This window comes from Hylobates moloch, unplaced genomic scaffold (assembly GCF_009828535.3).
Source record: "Hylobates moloch isolate HMO894 unplaced genomic scaffold, HMol_V3 SCAFFOLD_1, whole genome shotgun sequence".
Taxonomy (NCBI): Eukaryota; Metazoa; Chordata; class Mammalia; order Primates; family Hylobatidae; genus Hylobates; species Hylobates moloch.
In genome coordinates this window covers 179,976,466-180,001,156 of record NW_026652276.1, presented here as the reverse complement: position 1 = coordinate 180,001,156, position 24,691 = coordinate 179,976,466, and the positions used below count along the sequence as shown (strand labels likewise).

The following is a 24,691-nucleotide window of genomic DNA, read 5'->3' as shown; positions in this document are numbered from 1 at the left end:
ACTCGGGAGGCTGAGGCAGGAGAATGGCGTGAACCCCAGGGGGCGGAGCCTGCAGTGAGCCGAGATCGCGCCACTGCGCTCCAGCCTGGGCTACAGCGAGACTCCATCTCAAAAAAAAAAAAAAACACACACACACACACATTTGAGCACCTATTAGGTATCAGGCACTATTTAAAACTCTGGAATATAATGCTAAACACTACCAGCATGACCCCCAGTAATATGTTATAGGGAGTTTCATTGTGACCTACTCTCTTGCTACTTATGAATGAATAAATGATGAATTGAGCTATTTTGGAATCCTTTCTATAAGTGAAACACTAAAATATTCTAAAGCTATATAAATGAGTAAAATACAGTCACATGCTATATGTGCTTCATGTTATATTAATATCTATATTTGTTACATAGAGTGTAGAAAACCATATTGCAAAAACACTTTTTTTCTCCTCCTTTAAGAGACTTGGTTAAGCCATGTTTCTTGACTGCACTCATGAGCTAGAAGTTTGATTAAGTGTTTTAGTTTATTAAAAATACCTGTGATCTAATGCCTATGTTTTCAATAGAATCACAGGGTATCAGCTTGGGTGCTTTCAACTTGTGAACCCTAAATACCTAAGACAGATCTCAGTTAATTTAATCCCATGTGCCCACGGTAGTCAGAGCACAGTTTGGTTTTATGCATTTTAGGAAGACCTGAGACATCAATCAACATATGTAAGATGAACCTTGGTTCAGTCTGGAAAGGTGGGACAACACAAAGCAAACACAGGACAACTCAAAGTTGGCAGGGGGTCCCAGGTCATAGGTAGATAAGAGACAAATGGTTGCACTCTTGAGTTTCTGACTAGCTTCTCCAAAGAAGGCAATCAGATAAGCTTTTATCTCAGCTAGCAGAGGAATGACTTTGAATAGAATGGGAGGCAAGTTTGCCCTAAGCAGTTCCTAGATTGACTTTTCCTTTTAGCTTAGTGATTTTGGGGTCCCAAGATTTATTCTCCCTTCACAAACCTAAATTAGCTGAATCAATAGGAGGACAGGTTTGCCCATAGAATTGAAAACTCCAGTGTTAGCACTCTTCCGGCACAGGTGGATCAGATTGCTGGCTCTTCTTAACTTTCTCTACTCTCTCCTTATTTGGATGGTGGGTTTGGCACAGGCTGGCTTTCCTTGAGGTTGTAAGAGGGCCTCCAGCAGCAAGGCTGTAGGCTTCCGCCTTCTTATACATAAGCAGTGGGGATTGGAATAGAGAATAGATGATGATAGAAAAATCAATTCCCACTGCTGTTCAACAAAGGAGCACATTTTCATGAGTTCTGGGCAAATGTACGTTCTGATAACACTCTCTATTTGAATATTAAATAGTACCTTGACATTTTTAGAGGCAATACCACATTAATAGCTCCACATCAACATATGGAGAAACTTTCGAATCTTTCCTGCTGAACTTAGTGTTAAAGGGCATCTCTGGAAACTAACCAGCCAAGGTTTTCCGGAAAACAAGGTGCTCCTCACTACACAAGATGAATTATAGATGTGGAGTTGTGAAGTCCTGAAATGTTGCTTTCTTTCCTCTGGAAAATGCTTAAGCGTATTGAATTAGTCCTTAGAGGTTATAATTCAGTTAACTGAGATGGCTGAATTTTGTCAGATTTATTCATTGTGCTTCATGTATACAAATAGAAGCAAATCCCTCAACATACACCTTAACACTCATGTGTTGGATTACTCTAAAATAGAAATTGCCTATTCTTAGTTTAAATCTTATTCACCTAGATTGTCTGGAGACTGATATATTCAATAGTAGCCTTTTTTTTGGTATCATGAAAAAAGTATTCTAGGTAATTAATTTGTATCAAAAGACTTAAAAAGAAAACCACTGCTATATTTCTTTTATTTTTCACCTAACCTAGATGACATGGCAGATAAGCCAGGGAAAAATTAGTAAATAGCACAAATTTCATCCTAATTTTTTGAATTTTAATAGTTTGAAGAATTAAAATATTTAATACTTAGGGTGCTAAATGTGAGGTTAAGAGACTAAGTAGCAGAATAAGGTTTAGTTTTGGCTGAAAGATTTTTTGATGATATTTGCAGACCCATTATTGTGTGTCAAACTGTCATTGGGGTGGTATGCCCATCAAAACAAGGATCTGTTAAGTGGATAAAATGAGCACATCCATAAAAGGAGTAGAAGAGCTAATGAACTTATAGTTTCTTCTAATTTAGAGATATTTGTGCTTGTCTTTGTGGAATTGTATGAAGTTGATTTGGAGACAGTTACAAATTTACATACCTAAAACCAGGTACCATTTTGAAAGAAAATTAAGATAAAAATGAGATGTCAAATAGCCAAAAATCAACAGAACAGACAAATGTAGGATAATCAAAGAAGAGAAAATTAAGAGAAAAGTCTATACTGAAAGCTTATTATAAAAACCAATCTTTTGGGATGTGCTTCTCTACGGCTTGGGAAATACTTGATGCTTTTAATTTGGGATTCCGGAAATGGTGTGGTTTCCATGTTTTTATGGATTTATTTCACCTCGAATTTTTGTTCACTGCAGGCTCCTTTCCTCCTGGCTATTGTGATTACCCAATTTTCCCAGAGGGGTTGTTGAAAATGAGAGGAAAACAGGCCTAGCAATGATCTTGGATCATGTCCAGAAAATGTTCTTAGTCCTTGGAATACATTACATGGAGGATGCCACTCCAAGCCTTGTAAATACAGCTCGGGAAAATAAATATGCTTAGAGTATTCACTCTGAACACGAAAGCACAGCGTGGTTAACAACAGGAGAATTGCAGAGTATGCCAAAACATAGAAAACATAAACATTTCAGTTTAGATTTGTTGTCTTTACCCAGGAACTGGGGCACTGTAGAACAGGACAGTTTGCATACCTACCTAACACAGCTGAGAGACCTTGGGCTCCAAAAGCCAACAAAACATCGTGTCTGAGAAGTCTCTGAGGATCTAAGTACAAATTGAGCAGTGCAAAAGTAGCAGGGCTAGTGGTGTCTTTTGAGAGTGACATTCCGTAGCAATTAAGATTCCATACCTACTATTGTTTACTTAATTCACAACCCCAGAATACAAAAGAAAAGTGACATTCAGAATCTGAAATGGGATGATCACAGTAAACATGTTTGAGTCCTTCCTTGTTTGCTGGAGAACAATGAGGATGATAGACGCTTTCATAAAGGCAGGGCTCATGATAACTAAACCTACATAGGAGAGTTAGAAGGGTGAAAGATTTCTTTCTGCATAACCACAAGGTAAAGTATTTTATCAAGTCCATTGTAATTGCTCCATAATGTGAAGCAAATTTTAATGCTGCTACTTAAGTGTCAGGGCTAAAATGAAGTTTGATAGGTAAGTCAGACTTCTCTATTATTCAAAATTTAAATGTGGAAATTCCAAAGTGAAGGTTTTACTCTACTGCTGATAAGTTTGCAATTTTTTTTTTTAATTCGAGAAGATAGCCAGCTATCACAAAGACACATACAGGACAGTTGAACGGTTTCAATGTTTTAGAATGATTCTGAAGTTCTAAGATATTTGTCTCATGTATTATAGAATAGTAGTCTGCCACTTTTCATTATCTGAATTCTAATATTTTCTAGAATATACTCATGTAAACATGATATAAACAAAGTGATTTAAATAATAACATTTCCAGAAAAACATTTCTGCAAGTTTTATATATATTTTATATATATGCATAAATGATACAAATAATGTACAAAACACACATTTGTTTTTTTTACAAAGTATTGTATAATGCTTTGTTAAAACCAAAAATGCATTTAGTGTAAGATGTTTCCACTGTTCTATAGATGCCTAGAAATCTTAAGAATATGTATCAAGTTATTGCAAGGTATTCATTTGAGAAGTAGCACTCCAAACTAAACCTGTTGGTCTCTTGGAAGACAGAAAACTGAAGCTTGTCCAAGAGCAAAACCTTCCCTTAAGGTTTTTGAGAACCAATCTGGAAAATGATGTTATGACTTCACTATAGGATTTGATAGATTGTTTTATATTCCTTTGAAATTATTAGGAGAAGCTGCTGTGCCACTCAAGTGCAGGGTTTGTGCCAAATAATTCTGTGAAGTCTCAGGGCAGAATGATCACTTCTCCATTCAAAAAAAGCAGAACAAGAAGGGTATCAGAGATGTATTATTTCCTGTGTTTCTTTTAAATTATTTTTGTATGCTTCTTAGAAACTTCACCCCACAAGCTTTAAAAAAAAAATGTAATCAGGCATGCTTCTGTGTCCCTGGAAAGCGTTTGTGTGTGTGTACACATGCATGTCTGTATATATATTTCAGTCTTTTAGGAAGCTAATGCCCAAATGTTCTGTATCTTTAAACTTGAGGTAACAGATGATCAGCTGGTGCAGATGTCAATATAGTTTTTTAAAAGACAGACTTGCCAGTGTGGTTTAGTGTGTTTATTTATTAAATGGAACAAAAAATCATTTTATGTCATCCTTCATCTGATTTCTATATATTTTTCTGTTTTAATATATTCATCCTGCTGATCAGTTTTTTATGGTTTAAACAAAATAAGAAAAACTGAATATTTTAGCATTTTAAAACACATCATTATGGCCAAGCCTAGAGCCAATGCAAAGTTAAATTATTTCTCTGAACCTTCTCAAAATTATTTATTTTATTTTAAAGACTCCACTTTAGGGATTATCTTTTTAATCCAGGGCTATTATAATATTTCTCAGAACTAAAATTTGTGGTACCCTTAAGTACAATGAATTTTTTCTTTCTGCCCGGTAAAATTCCAAATTAATTAATTGCTATTTTTTTCTCAACGTTTAAAAAATGTGGTGCTCATCAACTAAATGCTTGTTTTGGCTATGAATTATTGATTTTTTTCCTGCTATTTCATCACACCATGCCTTGAGACCTAGTTATTCTTTTACCTAAATGTTTCTGTTTTTTCCTCTAATAATTTCCTATCTACTCTATGAACACAATTTACCTAACTATGCTGATCATGGCATTTCCTTATGTTTCTTACCATCATTTAAATGTTGACTAATTTTTTTTTCCTACTTAGAGAATTGTTTTTGCAAGCTGTTCAAGTAAGAATTAGGTCTGGCAACATTTTTAGATGGCCTATAAAATTTACATAATGATTTGGCCATGCCCACATGAGAACTATCTACATATACAGAAGTGCTCTCTTTAATCTGTTACAAGCATGACTTCTATTAAACCTATAGGTAAGATTATTTTCTACTTTTAATGCAGTATGTTTGTTTTTATCCTGGGTTTTGATTCATTAGTCCATGTGGTTTAAGTCTAAACTAAATCACTCTGATATTCGGAATTTCACCTTTAATAATGTTCTGGAAATTTTCTTTTAAAGGTAATATTAGAAATCTCCATTTCAGTCTTTCAGCATTTCACTAGCATTACATGATGCTAATGTCTTTTGCAATTTAATATTCAAATTACATAGATATTTTTTATTACTGCATGTTAAGTCCTTCCTCAACTTATAAAGCAGTTAGAACATACTAATACTTTAATACTTCTGTAAGTAATGCGCTAGCAACTGAAAAATGTTCATATATTATACATATATAAGCATAAGTGTGTATGTGCCTAAATGTATGTATGTATACATTTCCATGATTAGTATTCCCTAAAGATTAAAGTGATAAAATAAATGTTGCCTAGTTTTACATTGGTAACTAATGCTATGAGATAGTTCATAGGTCAGTAGAATGAAATTTTATGTTTTATTTAATCTAAAATAATTCCGTCGATTGCTACCTATATATGTTCACTGTTCATTTTCTGTTGTGTCTAGATATTATTTTGCTCTTAATGTAATATCAGGTTAAAATTATTCAACTTGTGCAATGATTTTGAGAAAAATATGTAAAATTAGATTTTGATCAAGGGTAAATGTTTTTTTTTTTTCTTTTAAGAAAAGAGTATAGGCCCTTCAGTCAGTCAGTTTGGCTTCCAGCCCTTGTTCTGCCAAGTACTAGCTGTGTGAACTCAGCTAGTCATCTAAAGAGCTGGTCATCTAAGGTCCTAGTCATCTAAGGAGATGTGATTAGTCAGCAACGTAATACATGTGAAATACTTAGCTCCACACCTGGCAGGTAGTAAGCTCCTACTATGTGTTGACTGTGTTATTGTATGATCATCTTCATTGTTCTTTGTTCTTCAAGTCTTTGTTCACCCATTCAATCTAGAATTACAATGCAGGTTATACCAAAATGCTTCTTTTTCATTTGCTGAACTGTTAAAAAAAAATCACTTAGTTTTCTTTTAAATGGTATCTACTACTAGAAGATATTCTTGTATCTGCATATAACCTTACATTTTAAAGTTTAAATCTACTATCTGATCTTCAGCTTAAAGGTAGGTAGACTTTATAGGTTATCCCATTTAACAAGAAAGGACAGCAGGAATACAATGATTATTATGTCTTGCCTAGTTCACAAATCCTATTGCTAATAAAGGAATCACATGGGCCATGTGATTCCTCTTCCAGAACTCTTGTTACCCATCTGTCATTTGCTTCTCAAATATGTTGCAATATTTATTACTCAACTTACTGTACTCTTCCTCTTTTATTTCACAAGTGTTACATTCCATGAATCAGCTTGTCCAAAAGTACTGTTAAAAGGATTTTTTTTTAACTATACAAATGCTAAAAGAAAGTTTATTTTTTTTTGTATGCTCAAAGTGGATAAAGGCTTTCAAAGCATGATACAATCCTCAAAAGGAAATGACTCAAAGTTTATGGAATAAAAATGTAAACATTTCTGTAAGTTACACATACAAACAGAAAAGTAAAAATTGTCAAATTAAAAAAAAATTGTCAAATGTCCGAAGACTGTTTTCCTACTAATTATTAAGAAAGGGACAAAGCAATTTATGTAAAAAAAGGTGAAAAGGATATTGTTACAAGTGTTTTAAAATAAAAATGGCTAATATACTTTAGAAAATTATAAAATTACTGGGGGAAGGTTAACACACACTTAACATTTGTTACTTCTCAGGAATACAATTGGGGATTGAGGCTTCTCATTGTATACTTTTCTATAATTTTCAATATTTCTTTCTCTCCATACTAAATACATTTTCTAAAATAAAATTGTGCATAATAGCCAGTGATGGCCATAGCAATTATTTGTTGTTGTTTTTGTTTTTGTTTTTGTTTTTGTGTTTTGAGACAGAGTCTCACTTTATTGCCCAGGCTGGAGTATAGTGGCACAATCTCAGCTCACTGCAACCTCTGCCTCCCAGGTTCAAGCGATTTTCCTGTCTCAGCTTCCTGAGTAGTTGGGATTACAGGCATGTGCCTGCACACCTGGCTAATTTTTCCATTTTTAGTAGAGAGGAGGTTTCACCATGTTGGTCAAGCTAGTCTCGAACTCCTGACCTCAAGTGATCCGCCCACCTCGGCCTCCCAAAGTGCTGGGATTACAGGTGTGAGCCACCAAGCCCAGCCACAATTATTTGTTAAGCAAAAACTATGTCAGGCTCTGTGCTAAATCCTTCAGATTATCACTTTTAATCTTTACAGCAATTCTGTGAGGGAGATATTTCTACCATGTTTAAGAGAGGTAAAGTAGTTAGCAATAAGTCATACACTTAGGAAGTGATGAATTCCAAATTCAGACTCAGATTCCATTCATTTTCCTAGCAGATGTTCTTAATCCGAATCAAACCATTACATATCCATGGTATGAACAAGCAGCATAATAGTCTCTCATTTCCACTCATTCTCACTACTTGTAAAGCATTATGATGGTTATAACAGTCTTCGGTGTATCTGTTTATTCAACTTATTACCAACTATGAGCTTATTCTATACTATGGGGGTTCAGTGGTGAATTAAACAGACAAGCATCCCCCTCCTCAAAAACCCAACATTCTAGCTGGTGCAAAGATAGGACAAAAACAAAAGTCAATTGGCAGAATTTCTTCAATAGTGATAAGTGACCTGTGGAAAATAAAGCAGAGAATGGAGAGGGGAGGAGGCTTGTAGGAAGTGGGGGTGATGAAATGGGGAGTGTTGAGTGCCTAGAAATTTTCAGGCTCCTGTCAAAGTATTGTACACTACTCATCTCTTAGCTCTTATTATTACTCTTTTATTTAGTTTTCTCTAGTCTTTGATTATGAAAATGAGAGCAATGAATATGTTAATTAACTTGATTATGGCAATCATTTTACAGTGTATACACATGTCAAAATGATTCATACCTCGATAAATCTGGAAAAAGAAGAACAAGCAGTTAACTTCCAATTGCAAGTCAATACAACTAGGGCCCAGTAGCCTGAGGATTTAAACTTACATCCTTCCAATTTCTAACCCTATGTGATCTCTTGCAAAAAAAAAAAAAAAATTTCCAAAGAATTGTGTCTAAACTGACTGAAGTAGATTGAAAAATATATCCTGTCATTCTAATTAATTAATCTAGTGTTATAGTGGGTTTACATAAAGCAAGGTATATGCTCACATAAAACACATCCCTTCAAAATATGGTGGGTGCATAGTCTTTAAAAAAATGAGGCCGGGCGCGGTGGCTCACGCCTGTAATCCAGCACTTTGGGAGGCCGAGGCGGGCGGATCACGAGGTCAGGAGATTGGGACCATCCTGGCTAACACAGTTAAACCCCGTCTCTACTAAAAAAAAAATACGAAAAGTTAGCCGGGCGAGGTGGCGGGCGCCTGTGGTCCCAGCTACTCGGGAGGCTGAGGGAGGAGAATGGCTGAACCCGGGAGGCGGAGCTTGCAGTGAGCCGAGATCACGCCACTGCACTCCAGCCTGGGTGACAGAGGGAGACTCCGTCTCAAAAAAAAAGCCCCAACACTCTTTACTTTAAAATGGGTACAGCATTTTGCTGTATTTTTGTTTAAGGTCTTTATTTTTCTCAAAATCCACGGTTGCAGATTTGACTCAGCTGTGTGCTTTCAGGTCTTGTATGCTAAGCTACTCAGGAACTGTTGTCTATGGGATTGAACACTTAACAGCTGCCTCTGGGAATGTAAATTTGATTCTTTGGACTGCTCATGGGACTCTGTGACATTTTCCTCTCCAGTGACAGCAGATTTGAATGGCATTAGGCTACTGATTAAATAATACCCAAGTAAGTTTAATGTCAACTTAGGCATCTATTTTGCATGTATTTTTTCTGAAGTAATCTTTCTCTAATTGCGATCATATTTTCATTATACTTTAGTCCTTTAATATGTTTAAAATATGCTCTTTTAAATAGGTCTTATCTGAACCCTTTTGTTGGTAATCTCTTTCTGAATTGTCATATTAGAGTGTGAATGTGTGAGAATTAAGGTTGAGAAATAAAGTAGCTTAAATACAAAATAGCTATCTACAAAATAGATATTCTTAACCGAAATAATATTTGTCTTTATACTACCATTTTATATCGTGCCATCAAGATAAAAGGTCACAGTTATTTAAGGGAATTACCTTCTTAAGTTTCATGAAATCATTGTGAGTTATTCTTTTCTAACTGAAAGCATAAATTATAAAGAGATTGCACACGGTCATTTCTACTGTATCCTAATTAAGTGGTCTGAGATTTGAAAAAAAGGTAATAGACTTACAATATTTTTATGACTTATTTTTTAACTAAATATGTCAGTAAAAACTTCCCGGGGAAAAAAAACTGCTTGAGGAGAAAAGAGTGTTTGGGGTTCTTTTTCAGTTGTATGGCACTGCTTGCAAATGAAAGGATTCGTTGTGTGCCTCACATGCCCAAAAAGGACAGCACGAGCATTCTAACTATAAGGACTGGTTTAAATATGATCTAATGAACTAAATATATTTCTGTCTGTTATTCTTAGGTTGCTTTACTTCTAAGGTTGTTTGAATGTATTTATCCAGCTCTCCTATCAAATACATGCCAGGTTAACCCTGTGAAGGTTTTCCTGTATGATTCTAAGAATTTCTTTGTAAGAACAGGGTCTTGATAGTGAAGGTTCTTTCCCCAAAGTGCAAGGCCTTCTGTTTTGATTCAATATCAACATAATGCTTTTTTTTTTTTTTAAGTGACTTAAGTACTAAAGATTATCCTCAATAGTAATTCTACTTAGACATATTTTGGTTGAAGAAATTTAAGGAATTTATTTTTTGTAGGAGGACTGTGCTGTGATCATGAAATTTTTGCAAAACTAACAGAAAATGATAAACAGTTAAGAACTTCCAGCTAGAACAAGGCTGTTCCTTTTTTTAAGTCAGTTTGTCATCCTTGCTGATTGACAGTGTCCAATTGTTTTTAAAATTATTAGTCTCACAGTATTTCAGAATTATGCTGTATAAAAAAGTACATTAAATTTAAACTTAGTAAAATAGGTTTCGCAAGCTCAGTCAAGACAGGGAAGTGAGAATATGATTATTCTTCCCAATTTACTCTTTCCACCCGCAGTCTCAGTTCAGCATCTGAGAATATGTTAGGGGAAGCTCAGCAAGTCCGTTCCTTTTGTTTTTCTGGCCTCTGACTTACTTGGATAGGAAATAGCCACAAAAAAAAAAAAAAAAAAAAAAAAAAATGCTGAATATCTCAGATATAGGTAATGGGTCTTTAACAGAACATAAAAATAGATGCTTATTAGCCATATCAGTAATGTGCTGTGTGGGGGATTTTTTTTCTTTCAATTCCTCTGGCAACAAACCACACACTGGGATCTGACATTGTAGAGTGCTTTTTTTTTCTTTTTTTTTGGGAGGGGGGTGTGGTTGCATATTTAAACTCTCACGCATTTATGTAATGAGGACTGCAGTGTAGGACTTTTCTGCAGAATACCATTTGATCCTATTAAGAATTGTCCAAATGTTGGAGCATTTGATTGAAAAATCCTTCTTAGCCATTTTAAAGGTAAGTTATATGATTTTTCTTTAAATAAAAAAGATGAAGGGACTTTTCCCATCACCCAGATAATGGGAGGTGACACTACTGTGTAAATACTCCTAAGAAGTTATATAACAAGGACAGGAAAAAAGGTAGTAACTGTTTTCTTAGTCACTAGGCTTTATCTAAAAATCAGGTTTGCATTATTTTCAAGTTATCAACCTTCCTATATTTTATGCTTAAACCATACCCAATGGCGTTTCATGTCATATGTATAAGTTAATAAAGTGATTTACAATCCAATTTGGATTATTATAAAACTTTCATTTTATACTTAGGCTATTGATACATGATGTTTAAATGATGAAGATCATTATAGTGCAGACCAATATAATGAGGTTAGATGTTATAAATGACTTACAGCTCTTAAGTCAACATGTTGTCTAATATGCAATTGTTAACTACTTATTACTTTGCAGAGTCATTAGCTTGTTTAATTTTCAATTTGAATTGCACAACTTTTGGTGTACCTGACTTGCTCTACATGATCAAATGCAATGTGTATTTTGGATATGTGCTTTTTAAGTTCTTTTCTGTAATGAACAAAGATATTGTCATTGTTACTGGGAATAGCAAAGTATATTACTTTTAAATAATCTGAAATTTAATTAGTGTAAATTAGTAGAATAAAAAAATCAAAATTAATGTTTTTTTCAATTCAGGAAGATTACAAATAGTACTGAATTATTAGATGATGATGCCAATTTGAAGTAAAGGAGAAATCAGTTTGGAGGAATTAAGTAAAAGCCTCAAATTGGTTATATATTAACTAAAATTATAAATAACTGTAAATGGCATAAATTCTCTAGAGTATATCCCAGTTTCTGAAATCATCAAGTAGCATATTGAAACCTGTTTTGTAAAGATTTGCATGTACTTTTTAGTCTTTTTCTGTGTGGTTTTAAGTCAGTAACGTGTGTTGAAGCTAAGAAAATATTGCTTTAAATATTGGTTCACAAGGAAGCCAAAATGAAATATTTAAAAATGTTTGTTATATAGAAAGTCCAGTGGTCCTTTGGGGTTTACAAGAAAATAAGAACTAAAGTAGAAATCATTTAATTTACCAGACTCATTAGTGAACCAGAACAATAAACCAAACAGAGAACCATCAGATAATGGGTTAGCCTGGGAAGAATATTAATTACAATCGGAGGTACTTGCACAGAGTGTACTGAATTTGGAATTTACCTTGGAAGTTATAGTTGCCACCCTATTTTTTTACGCAATTGTTTTAACCTTGTTTACTTCAACACATTTGAATCCTGCATGTGTGTGTATTTCCTGTGCGTTTCCTGAAAAGGAAAGTTTAAGATAATTCTGTAACTATCCTCGGATCTAATCAGAAGGTGTTTTTGTTCACTGGCCCAAGATGTGTCTAAAACTTGCAAGTATCATTGTTCTAAACTAGTAGCTGTCTTTGCATTTGCATATTTTAATTCCATACATATATGATCACATTTCATTGTAATCTAACTATTTTGCAAATAATCATTTCTACTTTTGTAAAATATACACATTTATTAGATTTTTAAAACACTTGGCCAATATGAAATAACACTTTACTGTTATGGTTTGAAATGACACTTCATAGTAATATTTCAAAATAACAATAACATTTTCTACATTATAAATATTTATATATTATTTTACTTCATTTCATTTAATACTTGCAACCTTATTTGATGTAAGTAAACTCATTTTAGAGAAAACTGTATCACAGACAAACTTCAATACTAACACCCAGAACTGAATCTACATTTCTTGGCTTCAAGGCCCAGCATTTTTGGCATTACAAACTTTATAGTGTCTGTTTATAGTAGAATTTGGGGTGTGGAAAAAAGACATTAGCATTCTTGTCTAAGATTCAAAAATTAAGAATGGGTCTAGATAATACTCTTTAAATCAGTATGAATTTAAGAGAATAATTTCAAACCTATAGTAATCCCTGGTTCATAAGTCTTTAAAAGACAAGACTTGTTTCTAGAAGGATCACAAGTATAATATATAAAGTCCAATGTATTTATTGCATTAATTTGTAAAGACTACCATCAAAACAAGTTTCAAATTGCAATATTTGAGAAGTATATAATTATATTACAGATGTCTATCAAGTTTTTTCCTATTTTACATTTTTACCATCATCATATATTCTGATAGGATGGAAATCGACATGAGATAACTTCAGTAAGATAAGATGCTGGAGATCTCATAGTCCAGTTATTTGAAAATTATTTGTGGAACCCATGGGTTCTTTGGAGATGACTCAGAGCCCAAGGGAAGTGTCACTGGAAAAGGGAAGAGGCACAGTTTCTGCTCCTTTCTTTTACCAAATAGCTCTTCTTGGAACTATCTTTGTATATTGGTATTGTGCATAAAATTTACCTTGAAAGGAGAATTCTATCTCTAAACACGATTTTATAAGGAATGACCTAATGACCTTATGTTGATGAAACATAATCATAGTTAAATGATTGTTTTACACCCATTTCTACTACCTTGAATTTGAATCTACGTTTTTACTCATGTCTAGGGAACTGTGTCTTTATAAACATACATAGTTATGATAAGACTGTGAAAAAAGTTTAATTTTAAAAATTAACTTCTATACTCATGCAAACCGTTGAATGAATTCCCCCAAATCCTCCAAAAACTAGATTTTATGGACAGATGCTGTATTTTTTAGGTAAGGAAAACTCTCTGTATCAAGAGAATGGAAAACAGAAGAGTGTAGTCTGGTTTTCTATCCTAAGAAAAAGTGGGAGGAAGGCTTATAGATAGAAAAAAAAAGAAATTTTAGCTATCTACTGATCAGTAAGAAAATGTCATTTAGGTCTGACAAGTATCTATGGTACAAGTACCCTGGAAATCTAAAAGTTTTCAAATTTCATAGTTTACATCCCAGCAGATGTTACTTCAGGGCCATGCCTTTTCTGGGTGGAGTTTCCCAGGGAACACAGCTTTATAAACACAAGGGATTAATTATAGATGCTCTGGGGACTTGCTCTGATAGTCTGAACTATTTACTGAAGAGGCTTCTTATATCTCAGTCTAATGCAGGCTTTGCAGAAAGCTTAGTCTCTGTTTCTACTGGGTTCCCAATATAGTGGAAGGGTATTTTGCTTAAAAGTTCATTACAGAAACACTGTTGACCTGATAACCAAAAAAAAAAAAAAGTTATATTTTTCCTCCCTCTTTCAAAGATGACCCAACAGAATAGGGTCCAACCATGAATTCTACAAAAGGAATAGGATTTATAATCTATAAACTGGACAGAAGGCAACTGAGCTGCCTATAGAATCAAGAAAGGCATGTAATTAGTCGCCTATTAAAACACGTCTTCTTATTTTCCCTTTCTTCTTTATACAAGTCTCAATTAGTTTTCTGTATCTTGGCTTTCTAAATTTAAGTACTTTAAGCAGGAAGTAAATTATTATCGACACAGTATCAATATCTTGTCTGTTTCTTATAAAGGACAAGTAACAATGAGTAAAGAATAAAATTTAATCTACAATTAGCAAATGAAATTAATTACCTATTTTCATATATAAGGAGTTGTGTTATTAAGAAAACTGAGTAAGCATGACCCAAATTTTTTATGCTCTAGACAGCTAAATTTGGTGGAATGGTGGAGACAAAGTACATTCTTTCTCTGAAGATAAATATAGGTGGGAAAGCTGTTGACGACAATGTGCTATTTAACATGAACTTTTCTCTTTTGTATTTGGTGCACGTCTTATGTAGTATATTTGGCCCTCCTTTGCCTCAGGTGAATAAAACTAATTATAATTTTGTCATACGCAGCTTAAGGATAGAGTATGATTATAATAACAACACTTCATTACTCATGGTGTCAAGGCACTGAGTAATGATAAATGAACCCAACTAGTGTCACGTATTTTGCCTATTCTTAGGAAAAAGGTAGAAACTTAATAAGAGGCAACCAATCAGTTGAAAATTTGAACAAATAGACAAGTTCAGTTTGTCTAGCTCTTTTTTCAAATTATCAGCACATGGATTGAAGTTTTGTTAGATTAATACTTGTAATTTTGCTTATATATCATCCTGACCAATGTTAGATTGAGAACTGTCTAACCATAGAATTCAACAGAATAAATTACTTGATACTTCTGTTTTCTAATGTATGTGACTCTACAGCAGTGGGATGTGTACACTATCTCACTTCAGTTTTAAGTTCAAAGCAGACAGAGCTAGGCAGTACCCAGGCCTGTCCATTGCTCAACATATCTAGGCTCAGAGTCCATAGAAGTTATAATAATCAGTTTTCAGGTCTAGAGAGGGAGCCATCGGAGAGCATGCACTACTCCCTGGTTTCTTCAGTGGTTACTGTTGGAACTCTTTACCCCCTGTAGAAACTCTTCTCTGTAGTGTAATTTTAAATCATTTTGTATCACATTTGTCAGAGTTCCAAATGACATTAATATTGAATGAGTAATTTTTAGTGAAGTTTATGTGGAACATAAAATAACTTTTCCAGAGAGATAACTTAATCCTTGAGTTATACATGTTTTAAATAGATTTTCATACTATATTAACAAAGTGGAATATGACACTGGGGGTTTCCTGCTGCATTTTTTATATGGGCTCATAAAGCTGTAGGTTTCTACAGAGGTTCTCCTAGAGCTTCCTAACAGTGAGGATCAAGAGTGTCAGGCAGGAACAGGGAGACAAAGTTAAGAAACAGAGTCTCTGGGTTTCTTAACTGCTGTGGAATCAGTCATTTTACCTAATGGACTTCCATGTAAGAATTGAAGAACCAGTTCAGCTGCTTAAATTTAAAAATGCTGATCTCATTTTATCATCTCATTTTACGCATGAGGAAATTGAGGTGTAGAGAGATTACGTGGCTTGCCCACTTTCATTTAGCAAGACGGTGACAAATCAGTCTTTGGTTTAATCTTGTCCCCTAATCTCAATTGAACCAGCTGGGATCCCTATATTTTAATTGCTTCCTTAAGTATAACTCGCAGAAAATAGTTGGGGATAGTCTATGAAATGGGCATTCAATAAAATATTATGTACCTAATAAACTACCCTAAATCTCATTATCAGTTCACAACATACAGAACACCAGCATGACATTCTCTAGTTAGCAATTACTATGGTTGCTTAAAAGATGGTTTCAAGAAAAGTTTCAAGTGCTTTACAATTATGCATTGCAAAGGAAATTCTATTCGACAATATCCAGTCCTGATTACCAGCATTAAATTACTCATTCCATTGCATTAGGACAGCCATGGACAAAGCCATACGAGGTAGCATGGTATATGATTTCCAAGGGCAGGGAAAACTATTGTTACCACTCCACCCTGAACAATTAATAAAAAGCCAGCCCTACTTGCTCAGTGAGACAGAAAATTCCACAGGAAAAACAAATCACTTGTTTAGACTTATGTGCATTCCTTTTACATTGGAGAAAAATGACACTAAAGAACTAGTCAGTCTTCTTAATCACCAAGACCTTGATGTCAATGAAGTTTATTGCATCCTATGGTTTATACTGGAAAGTATCCTATGTATAAGAGAATAGGCAAAGGGGAATCCCAAAGGTTAAGGGAACATAGGTAAATAATAAAATTGCCAAGAAAAAAATTTGTAACATTTATTCCTGCATTTTTGGGGAAAATATCATTTTCTTATTCTTTTCTTAGCTCTACAAGTAATATTTTTGAAAAACTATATGATTACTAAAGTGGAAGTAAATACTAATAAAATCATAAGAGTGGTACCTCTGTTGCAAGAGAGCTGTGGAGGGAAAACCTGAAATTATAACAAACCACAATTATTAATACACTTACAACATTAACAACAATATTCTATGTGCCCTTTTTTGACTGTAGCCTTCATTCCGTTGGCACATATGTTTTGTTTGGCCATGAGCATTTCAAAGTAGAGGGTGATTGTTTATAAACTATAAAGTGCATTCTGACTATAAATGACAGGCCAACCCCCTTATTGACAAAATGTCATTAGAACAACAACAAAAAAGTTCAAATAAATGTGTTTTCAAATACTAATTAGAATTAACTCTTATCATTACAGTAGGATCCACTCATTTCACAAATTGTATTCTTTCTTCCAATCTTTTTTTTTTTTTTTTTTGAAATGGAGTTTCGCTCTTGTTGCCCAGGCTGGAGTGCAATGGCGTGATCTCGGCTCACCGCAACCTCCGCCTCCTGGGTTCGAGCGATTCTCCTGCCTCGGCCTCCGAAGTAGCTGGGATTACAAGCATGTGCCACCATGCCCGGCTAACTTTGTATGTTTAGTAGAGATGGGGTTTCTCTGTGTTGGTCAGGCTGGTCTCAAACTTCCAACCTCAGGTGATCCACCCGCCGCAGCCTCCCAAAGTGCTGGGATGGGACAGGCGTGAGCCACCGCACCCAGCTCTTCCAATCTTTATATAATAATCACATACTATGGCCAGGCACGGTGGCTCATGCCTGTCACCCCAGTACTTTGGGAGGCTGAGGTGGGTGGATCATGAGGTCAGGAGTTCGAGACCAACCTGACCAACCTGGTAAAACCCCATCTCTACTAAAAATACAAAAATTAGCTGGGCATGGTGGCACGCACCTGTAATCCCAGCTACTCAGGAGGCTGAGTCAGGAGAATTGCTTGAACAGGAGGCAGAGGTTGCAGTGAGCCGAGATCGTGCCATTGCACTCCAGCCTGGGTGACAGAGAAAGACTCTGTCTCAAAAAATAATAATAATCACACTTTATGAAGATACCAAACATTATATTGACAAACATATACTAACACAAACTACCTAATTTTAACAGATTTAGCATGAATCAACTGCAAATGACAAAATGAACTATATTGTAGTTGAATATGTAGGGAAAAAATTCTTTATTAAGAAAGCAATGCCATGGTTGAAACAAGACATCCTCTACATTTTATATTTTCTTCAAATTCTTTGCACCTGTAGTCTATCCAAAGTCATTAATAAAACTGAAAATAAGATATACTTATTTAAAATAATTCCATGTTTTAAACAGTTTTTAGAACAAGCAATTCAGGCCTGAACTCAGTATTCATGAAAATTAGACTTTCTTTTAACAGTTATTTTAAGTATGGTGATATTAGAGTGTCCCAGTATAAAATTTCTGAGAATTTTTTTTTTCTATTTACCCATGCTTTTCTCATTTTCACAGATAGCTTTCCAATGATTAGACGAATTGATTCTTTCTGTGACTCATCAGTTCATTTCCTGTAAAATTCGTGTCTTGCTGTTGATTTGTGAATAAGGTATAGTAAATAAAACATCTGTTACCATACTTGCTTATCATTTAAGGGAAAACACATCAGTCAACCCACATTGGGTTCGCAGGAGAACTCCAGAAAGGGTGTGGAAGGTTGTGTTGGGTGGAGAAACCAGATAGTGAGGATGCACCTAAGTTGCTGAGACAAGGGAAGAGAGATGAGGGTGAGAGTTCTCCTTAGATAAGATTTCAATATGTTAATCATGCGTAGAAAGAAAATTAAAAAGGAGGAATATGAAGAAATTCAGATATGACATTATTAGTTCTGCCACTGGTAGGCATTAGAAGCAAGAAAAGGGAGGTGGACAGAGGAAGCCACTTTGGTGAAACAAAAAGAAATGCATTTGTTTATTTAGAACTGGCAAAATGATCTGTTTCAGTGGATGTTTTCTTTGTACTTTGATCTTTTTGTACTGATATTTAAGCTTCTGTTTTATGATCTCTTTCTAATGATAGAACCAGAGCTTATAGAAACCACCTGAATCATATCCAGGAGTTTGCAAGAAACAGGTGCTTAACACTAATTCACCTCCTGAACAAGAAAAATGGGCTGTGACCGGAACAGTGGGCTTATCACTGGGGCTGTCATTGGTGCCGTCCTGGCTGTGTTTGGAGGTATTCTAATGCCAGTTGGAGACATGCTTATTCAGAAGACAATTAAAAAGGTACAAGTAGTCCAAAGAATATGCCTTGTCATTTTGATTCATTCTAACTTCTATTTTTTTGCTTTGTATTTACCTGCTTTATATTTCATGGTAACTGCTAATTTTGTATCTTTGACATGAAGGTAATTATTAACCACTGCAACTCTATATGATGTGACTTTATGTGAAATGTTATAATGTATTTTTAACATGACTCCACTGCTATCTTAAATATAAATACCAAATTCTATTAAAAGCTGTCTACAGGTATGCATGTTAGTAGAAATAATTGTTTTATGTCCAAAGAGCATGTTGGCATGCTTTTGAATAGGAAATAAGTATATTTTGTAAAAGCACATTTATAAAAGAAGTTGCAGGCCAGGCGCGGTGGCTCACGCTTGTAATCCCAGCACTTTGGGAGGCCAAGGCGTGTGGATCATGAGGTCAGGAGATCGAGACCATGGTGAAACCCCGTCTCTACTAAAAATACAAAAAATTAGCCGGGCGTGGTGGCGGGCGCCTGTAGTCCCAGCTACTCGGAGAGGCTGAGGCAGGAGAATGGCGTGAACCCGGGAGGCGGAGCTTGCAGTGAGCCGAGATCGCGCCACTGCACTCCAGCCTGGGCGACAGAGTGAGACTCCGTCTCGAAAAAAAAAAAAAAAAAAAAAGAAATTGCACTTTAGTTAATACTGAGAAAAGTAAAACTGTGTGTGTGTGTGTGTGTGTGTGTGTGTGTGTGTGTGTGTGTAATGTGTTCAACATTGAAACATAAATCCTTATTACATTGTTAGGTAAACTTGTTTGGTAATACACTGTTTAGTAACCCACTATCTTTATATATGTGTAATAACCTCATTATCTCATAAATATTTTCATTTATGAAGCTTCATATTTGAATCTTAGCAAATACTTTCAGAAATATGCAGAACATATCTTAGTATATAACAAATTGTAGTGTGAAAAAACAGAATGATTGAATAGATGGGCTTTGCACAACAACCTAGAATTCATCTCCCACCCTAGCTTATTTGAATTAGCTACACACTCACTCATCAGAAATGTTGATTGATAGGCGGAAGAAAAGAATAAAGGGAAGGAGATCTGCTGAAGTTCTAAATCAGGGATGGCAAATTCAAATGGCTGCAGGAGTTTGGATACAGGGGTTAAACAAAATTTAAGGTGCCAAGAACAAGACAAAATGAAGAACGGGAACTGCTGTGAAATAGACTGTGTGTTTACTGCCTGAAGGCATAAATGTTCATTTTATTAAACATAATACTGGCCAAATAAAATGAGTTCTGCCTTCAACTCTCTACCTGGTTAGGATGGCAATGACCTAGACAAAGGGTTAGTAAGCATAGTGCACAATGGAGAACAGCAGGAATTGAATTTTTATTACATTTTTCTTGCTATATTGTTACTATTTTTAATATTTTTGATCCACAGTTGGTTGAATCTGCAGATGTGGAACCCATGAATACAGAGGGCTGACTGTATTGTTTTCATTGCTAACATATTGCAGAACTTCAGCCTCATGTATTTAACTGAAAAAACATATATAAATTGGACAGTATCCCCTGCCTTGGAATTCTTAGTTTTCTTGATAGTATTTTTGATATAGGCCAATGGAAATAAACAGGTAATAGTGAGGTGTGAGGCTTATCTAATAGTGGGATGGAGTGGCCATTGATCTGACATCCTTCCTACTCATAAACTAGGTTCTCACCCAGATCTTATGCAGAGAAAGGACAAGATCAGTATCTGTGTTAACGTACAGACTATAACATCATTTGGAAAAGTTTTCCAAATTCAAAAATCACAATAATCTTCTAATGCACAGCAATTTAGAGTATTTTTTTTTGCTGACACATAATTATTGGTCAATAACTGAGTATTGATGATTTAATTTTTTTCTTTGTCATGCAACAAAACTGGTACATGTAGGTTCTTTTGGATAGCATGTGAGGTGCTAGCATTTATTTTAATTCTTTAATATTCATCTTTATGCTCATAATAGTTAACCATGAGAAAGTAAGTTTTCTGACATCAAAATGTGCTTTTGTATAATGACTAAGAGAATAATATAATCTCATCTATTGTAAGCTATAACCAGGGGAAGATATAATAAAAAATACTAAGACCTATGAGACTCTAGAATTGAATTGGAAAAGTAAATGCTGTAATACTTTGAAAGAGAAATCCCTCAGAGTATTCAAGAAACTTCAGGAAAAAGATAGTACTTGATTCAGATTTTAAAGAAGTGTAGAATTTTGAAAGCCTCAAATAACTGCAGTAACCATGTTAAAGGACTGATTGATAGTATGAAAAACCCTGTGAAAATGCTACCAAATGCAGTGAAGATGGAAGGAGGAAGGTAGAGATTGTGCCTATAATACTGGATTAACAGCAGAAAAGATTAGAAGTTAACATGGGGTTAGAGTTAGGAAGCAAGCTTAGAACATCAGGCAGAAAAATACTTAATTGACGATACGATACACAATAGTCGTCGGTATGTTTTTCAGCAAGTGTAAGATATAATAAAACCTGCATTTAGAGATTAGATGGCTAACATTTAATTCTTACTAGGAGTTTCCTATATACTAGTTCACTTAATCTTCAAGAATAGCTGTGAGAAGTTGCTGTTATTTTACCCATTTTACAGGCGCAAGTCCTTAAATCAACTTGCCAACTCACCTAGCCAATAGGGAAAGAAGCCATTCTCCAAATGCAAACTGTAGGAAGAGCCTAGATGAAAAACCTAGCCTTGTATACTACTCTACAGCAGAAAGGTTGCAAAGTGAGGATACCAGAGATAGGAAAACAAACAAAAAACTGTAGGATATGACCACTTTCAAGGAGAATATAAGATTCCCTTTTAGAAAGATATTTGCATAATCTGCACATTGTATAACAAAAGGCACACTGGTCTGGCATGGTTGAGGATATAGAAAAAAAAACTGATAGATAATATGATGAAATGGAAGCTTGGAGAAACAGATTAAATTAGAGAGAGGAGTAAAAGCATCAAACTGAAGATGTCCAGTGAGTTATTGATAGAAGGTATGTATATACCTTACGAAGTAAAACAGAGGTTTTATAAGTGATGTGTTATGAACATCAGTCTGTTTCAAAGGTCAGAGTTCAAATAGATTTGATCATTGCTATAGAGATTAAAAATAAAACTAAACAGTAGATTTACTTTTAGAGAGTTTTAATGGAGAGAGGAAAAAGCAGAAGAATTATTACAGAATTTGTAATAATTCAGAGGCAGGAAGACAAAAGTAGAAAAGGAAAAGAATGATCTTATATGAAGAAACAAACAGAGTACAATCCTAGAAGTTAATAGGAGGACAGAACTCAAGGAAAGAAAGCAGAAAATGTTCTCAGGCAGATGAAAATTAAGAAAATAATGATTAGAACATGGTCACCAATAATTTTGAAAGTATACTTTGAGTAGGATAATAAAGAAGGGGGAATTAAATCAATGGAGTGCTTCTCCTTCTTGTTTTTGAAATAAGAATTATCTGTGCAATATTTACAAGGAAAAGAGAAGATTCAGACTTCCTAGTGTAGATTCGAACTCAAGGAGGTGGTACAACAGAGATGTATAAAAACTGTGAAATGACAGTGCACAGTGTAAGCCCCCTACGTGTCCATAGACTAAGACTCATCCTCAGAATCCTTATATTGGTTAAGATGTACGGTACGTTTAAGGCTAAGCTTCATTTTGCTCTCAGATTCCTACACAACCATGTTGACCTTGTCAATTTTAGTCATATGAAGTAGGTGGAATATTGTTTGAATAGACTATTTCTTTTTTCTACAGTTTACAGACTATTTTTTAAATGATAGTGGCATATGTATATCTTTGGCATACAGTAGGAGTCAAATATTTGAATTTTATGTAAACCTAGAGAGCCGAGTGTCTTACTGCTGCCTCAGAAATACTTAGGGTAATGCTATTTCACAAACATATGAGTTTTGGTACTGTTGACTTCTTATTTGTGTACCATTAAAACTCATTTAATATTACTTTATTTAACTGACTAATAGCAAATTAAGAAAGCTATTGTATACAAGTGATATTTTGAAAAAAAGAATTAAACTGCTTAATTGAGAATGATGAGAAAATCATTTCATATTTAGTGTAGAGTTGGAGTGCTGTGATACCTTCCAATTCTGAAAGATGTCATTATCATTTGAAATAGTCTAAAACAGTTTAGAAACCTTATTTGTAGTTTACTTTTGCTCTTTATTTTCAAGGGATGTCTCTGGTGTCCTCATGCTTTTTATGGATTATAGCTGCAATCTTTCTTACCAGTATTTTTGACGATGATTCTTAATAGAGTTGTGTGCAGCCAGGAAGTTTATGCAGTCTTTCAAAAAAAAAAAAAAAAAAAAAAACTAAAAATCAATAGCAAGAACTGCCATGAAAGTAGAAACTACCAAAGCACTGTGGAAAATGGTCAAAATTCTACCTCCATTTACAAAAGATAATTTATCACTTGACATTATTAACATCAGTTGATAAAAAGTTTAGTGAATATTGTATAACATAACATAGGTAGTTGTATGCTAAGCAGATTAATGCAGGAACAGAAAACCAAATATCACATGTTCTCATTTATAAGTAGGAGCTAAATATTGAATACACACGGATATAAAGAAGGGAACAATAGACACCTGGGGCTAATTGAGGGTGGGGGGGAGGAGGGGGGAGGAGGGGGCAGGATCAAAAAACTACCTATCAGGTACTATGCTTATTACCTGCGTGAAGAAATAATCCGTACACAAAACCTCCATGACACACAATTTACCTTTATAACAAACTTGTACATGTACCTCTGAACCTAAAATAAAAGTTGGAAGAAAAAAACTAAAATTTAAATAAGTTCTATAGTTCTAACTACAGAACACCAAAAAGGAATTATAGGTTTCTTTGTTCCTATTGGAGAACTAATATTAAATATCATCATTCAATTATACCATTTTTCCTTCACCCATTCCTGAAAACAATGATCCTTCTGTAGCTTGTAAGAAATGCCTTCAGACAAAATAAATTGAAATAATGATTCATTAAAATGGCTATACTTGGCTAGGCGTGGTGGCTCATGCCTATAATCCTAGTACTTTGGGAGGCTGAGATGGGTGGATCACTTGAGCTCAGGAGTTTGTGACCAGACTGGGCAACATGGCAAAATCCCATCTCTACGAATAATACAAAAAAATTAGCTGGGCATGATGGCACATGCCTGTAGTCCTAGCTTTTGTGCGGCTGAAGTGGGAGGATCCCTTGAGCCCAGGAGGTTGAGGCTGCAGTGAGCTAAGGTCGCGCCTCTGCACTCCAGCCTGGGTGACAAAGTGAGACACTATCTCCCCCCCAAAAAAATTATGTTTGAATTAATAGTCCATATTTTAATCATATAATTTGTTTATATTAACTTTATAATGTATGCTTCTAGTATTTCCAGATACAATAAAATAATTTGTACTTTTTCATAATATGTAAAAGCTCAAAAAAAGACTAAAAATATTAAAGATGGTAAAGTTTGTTTTATATTTAATAACATAAGAACAACCCAAAATATTTAAATTAAAATAGCAGTATAAAAATGAATTAAACACTATGTATATGTGCATATAGCTGTAATAACAAATGTCACTTAAAGACAATGTTTCAAAAAATAGACAAGCATATATGTTTCTTCCGCTAGTCCAATTTAATATCAACATAGTTTACTTTTCATGCCAAACACAAAATCTTCCATTTTAGGTACTTACATAAATTCTTGGAGGCTAATTTCTGGGTTTCAGAAACATATTAAAGCTTACTACTCCAATACAC

General features: G+C 34.6%; 1 protein-coding gene across 3 annotated transcripts in view; it reads left to right on the top strand.

Annotated features, from left to right (window-relative positions):
- The window catches only part of CD36 (CD36 molecule), an 80,869-nt gene that overhangs the window by 29,263 nt on the left and 26,915 nt on the right, over positions 1–24,691 (top strand). For 2 of the 3 annotated variants that reach the window (XM_032761221.2, XM_032761224.2), the window contains exons 2-3: positions 18,095–18,188; positions 18,659–18,867. In XM_032761221.2, coding sequence (XP_032617112.1) covers positions 18,748–18,867 — 120 coding nt within the window. In that variant the 5' untranslated portion in view covers positions 18,095–18,188; positions 18,659–18,747. Of the gene's footprint in view, positions 1–10,781; positions 10,887–18,094; positions 18,189–18,658; positions 18,868–24,691 lie in introns of those variants that run through there. The other variant, XM_032761223.2, reaches the window with a different exon arrangement.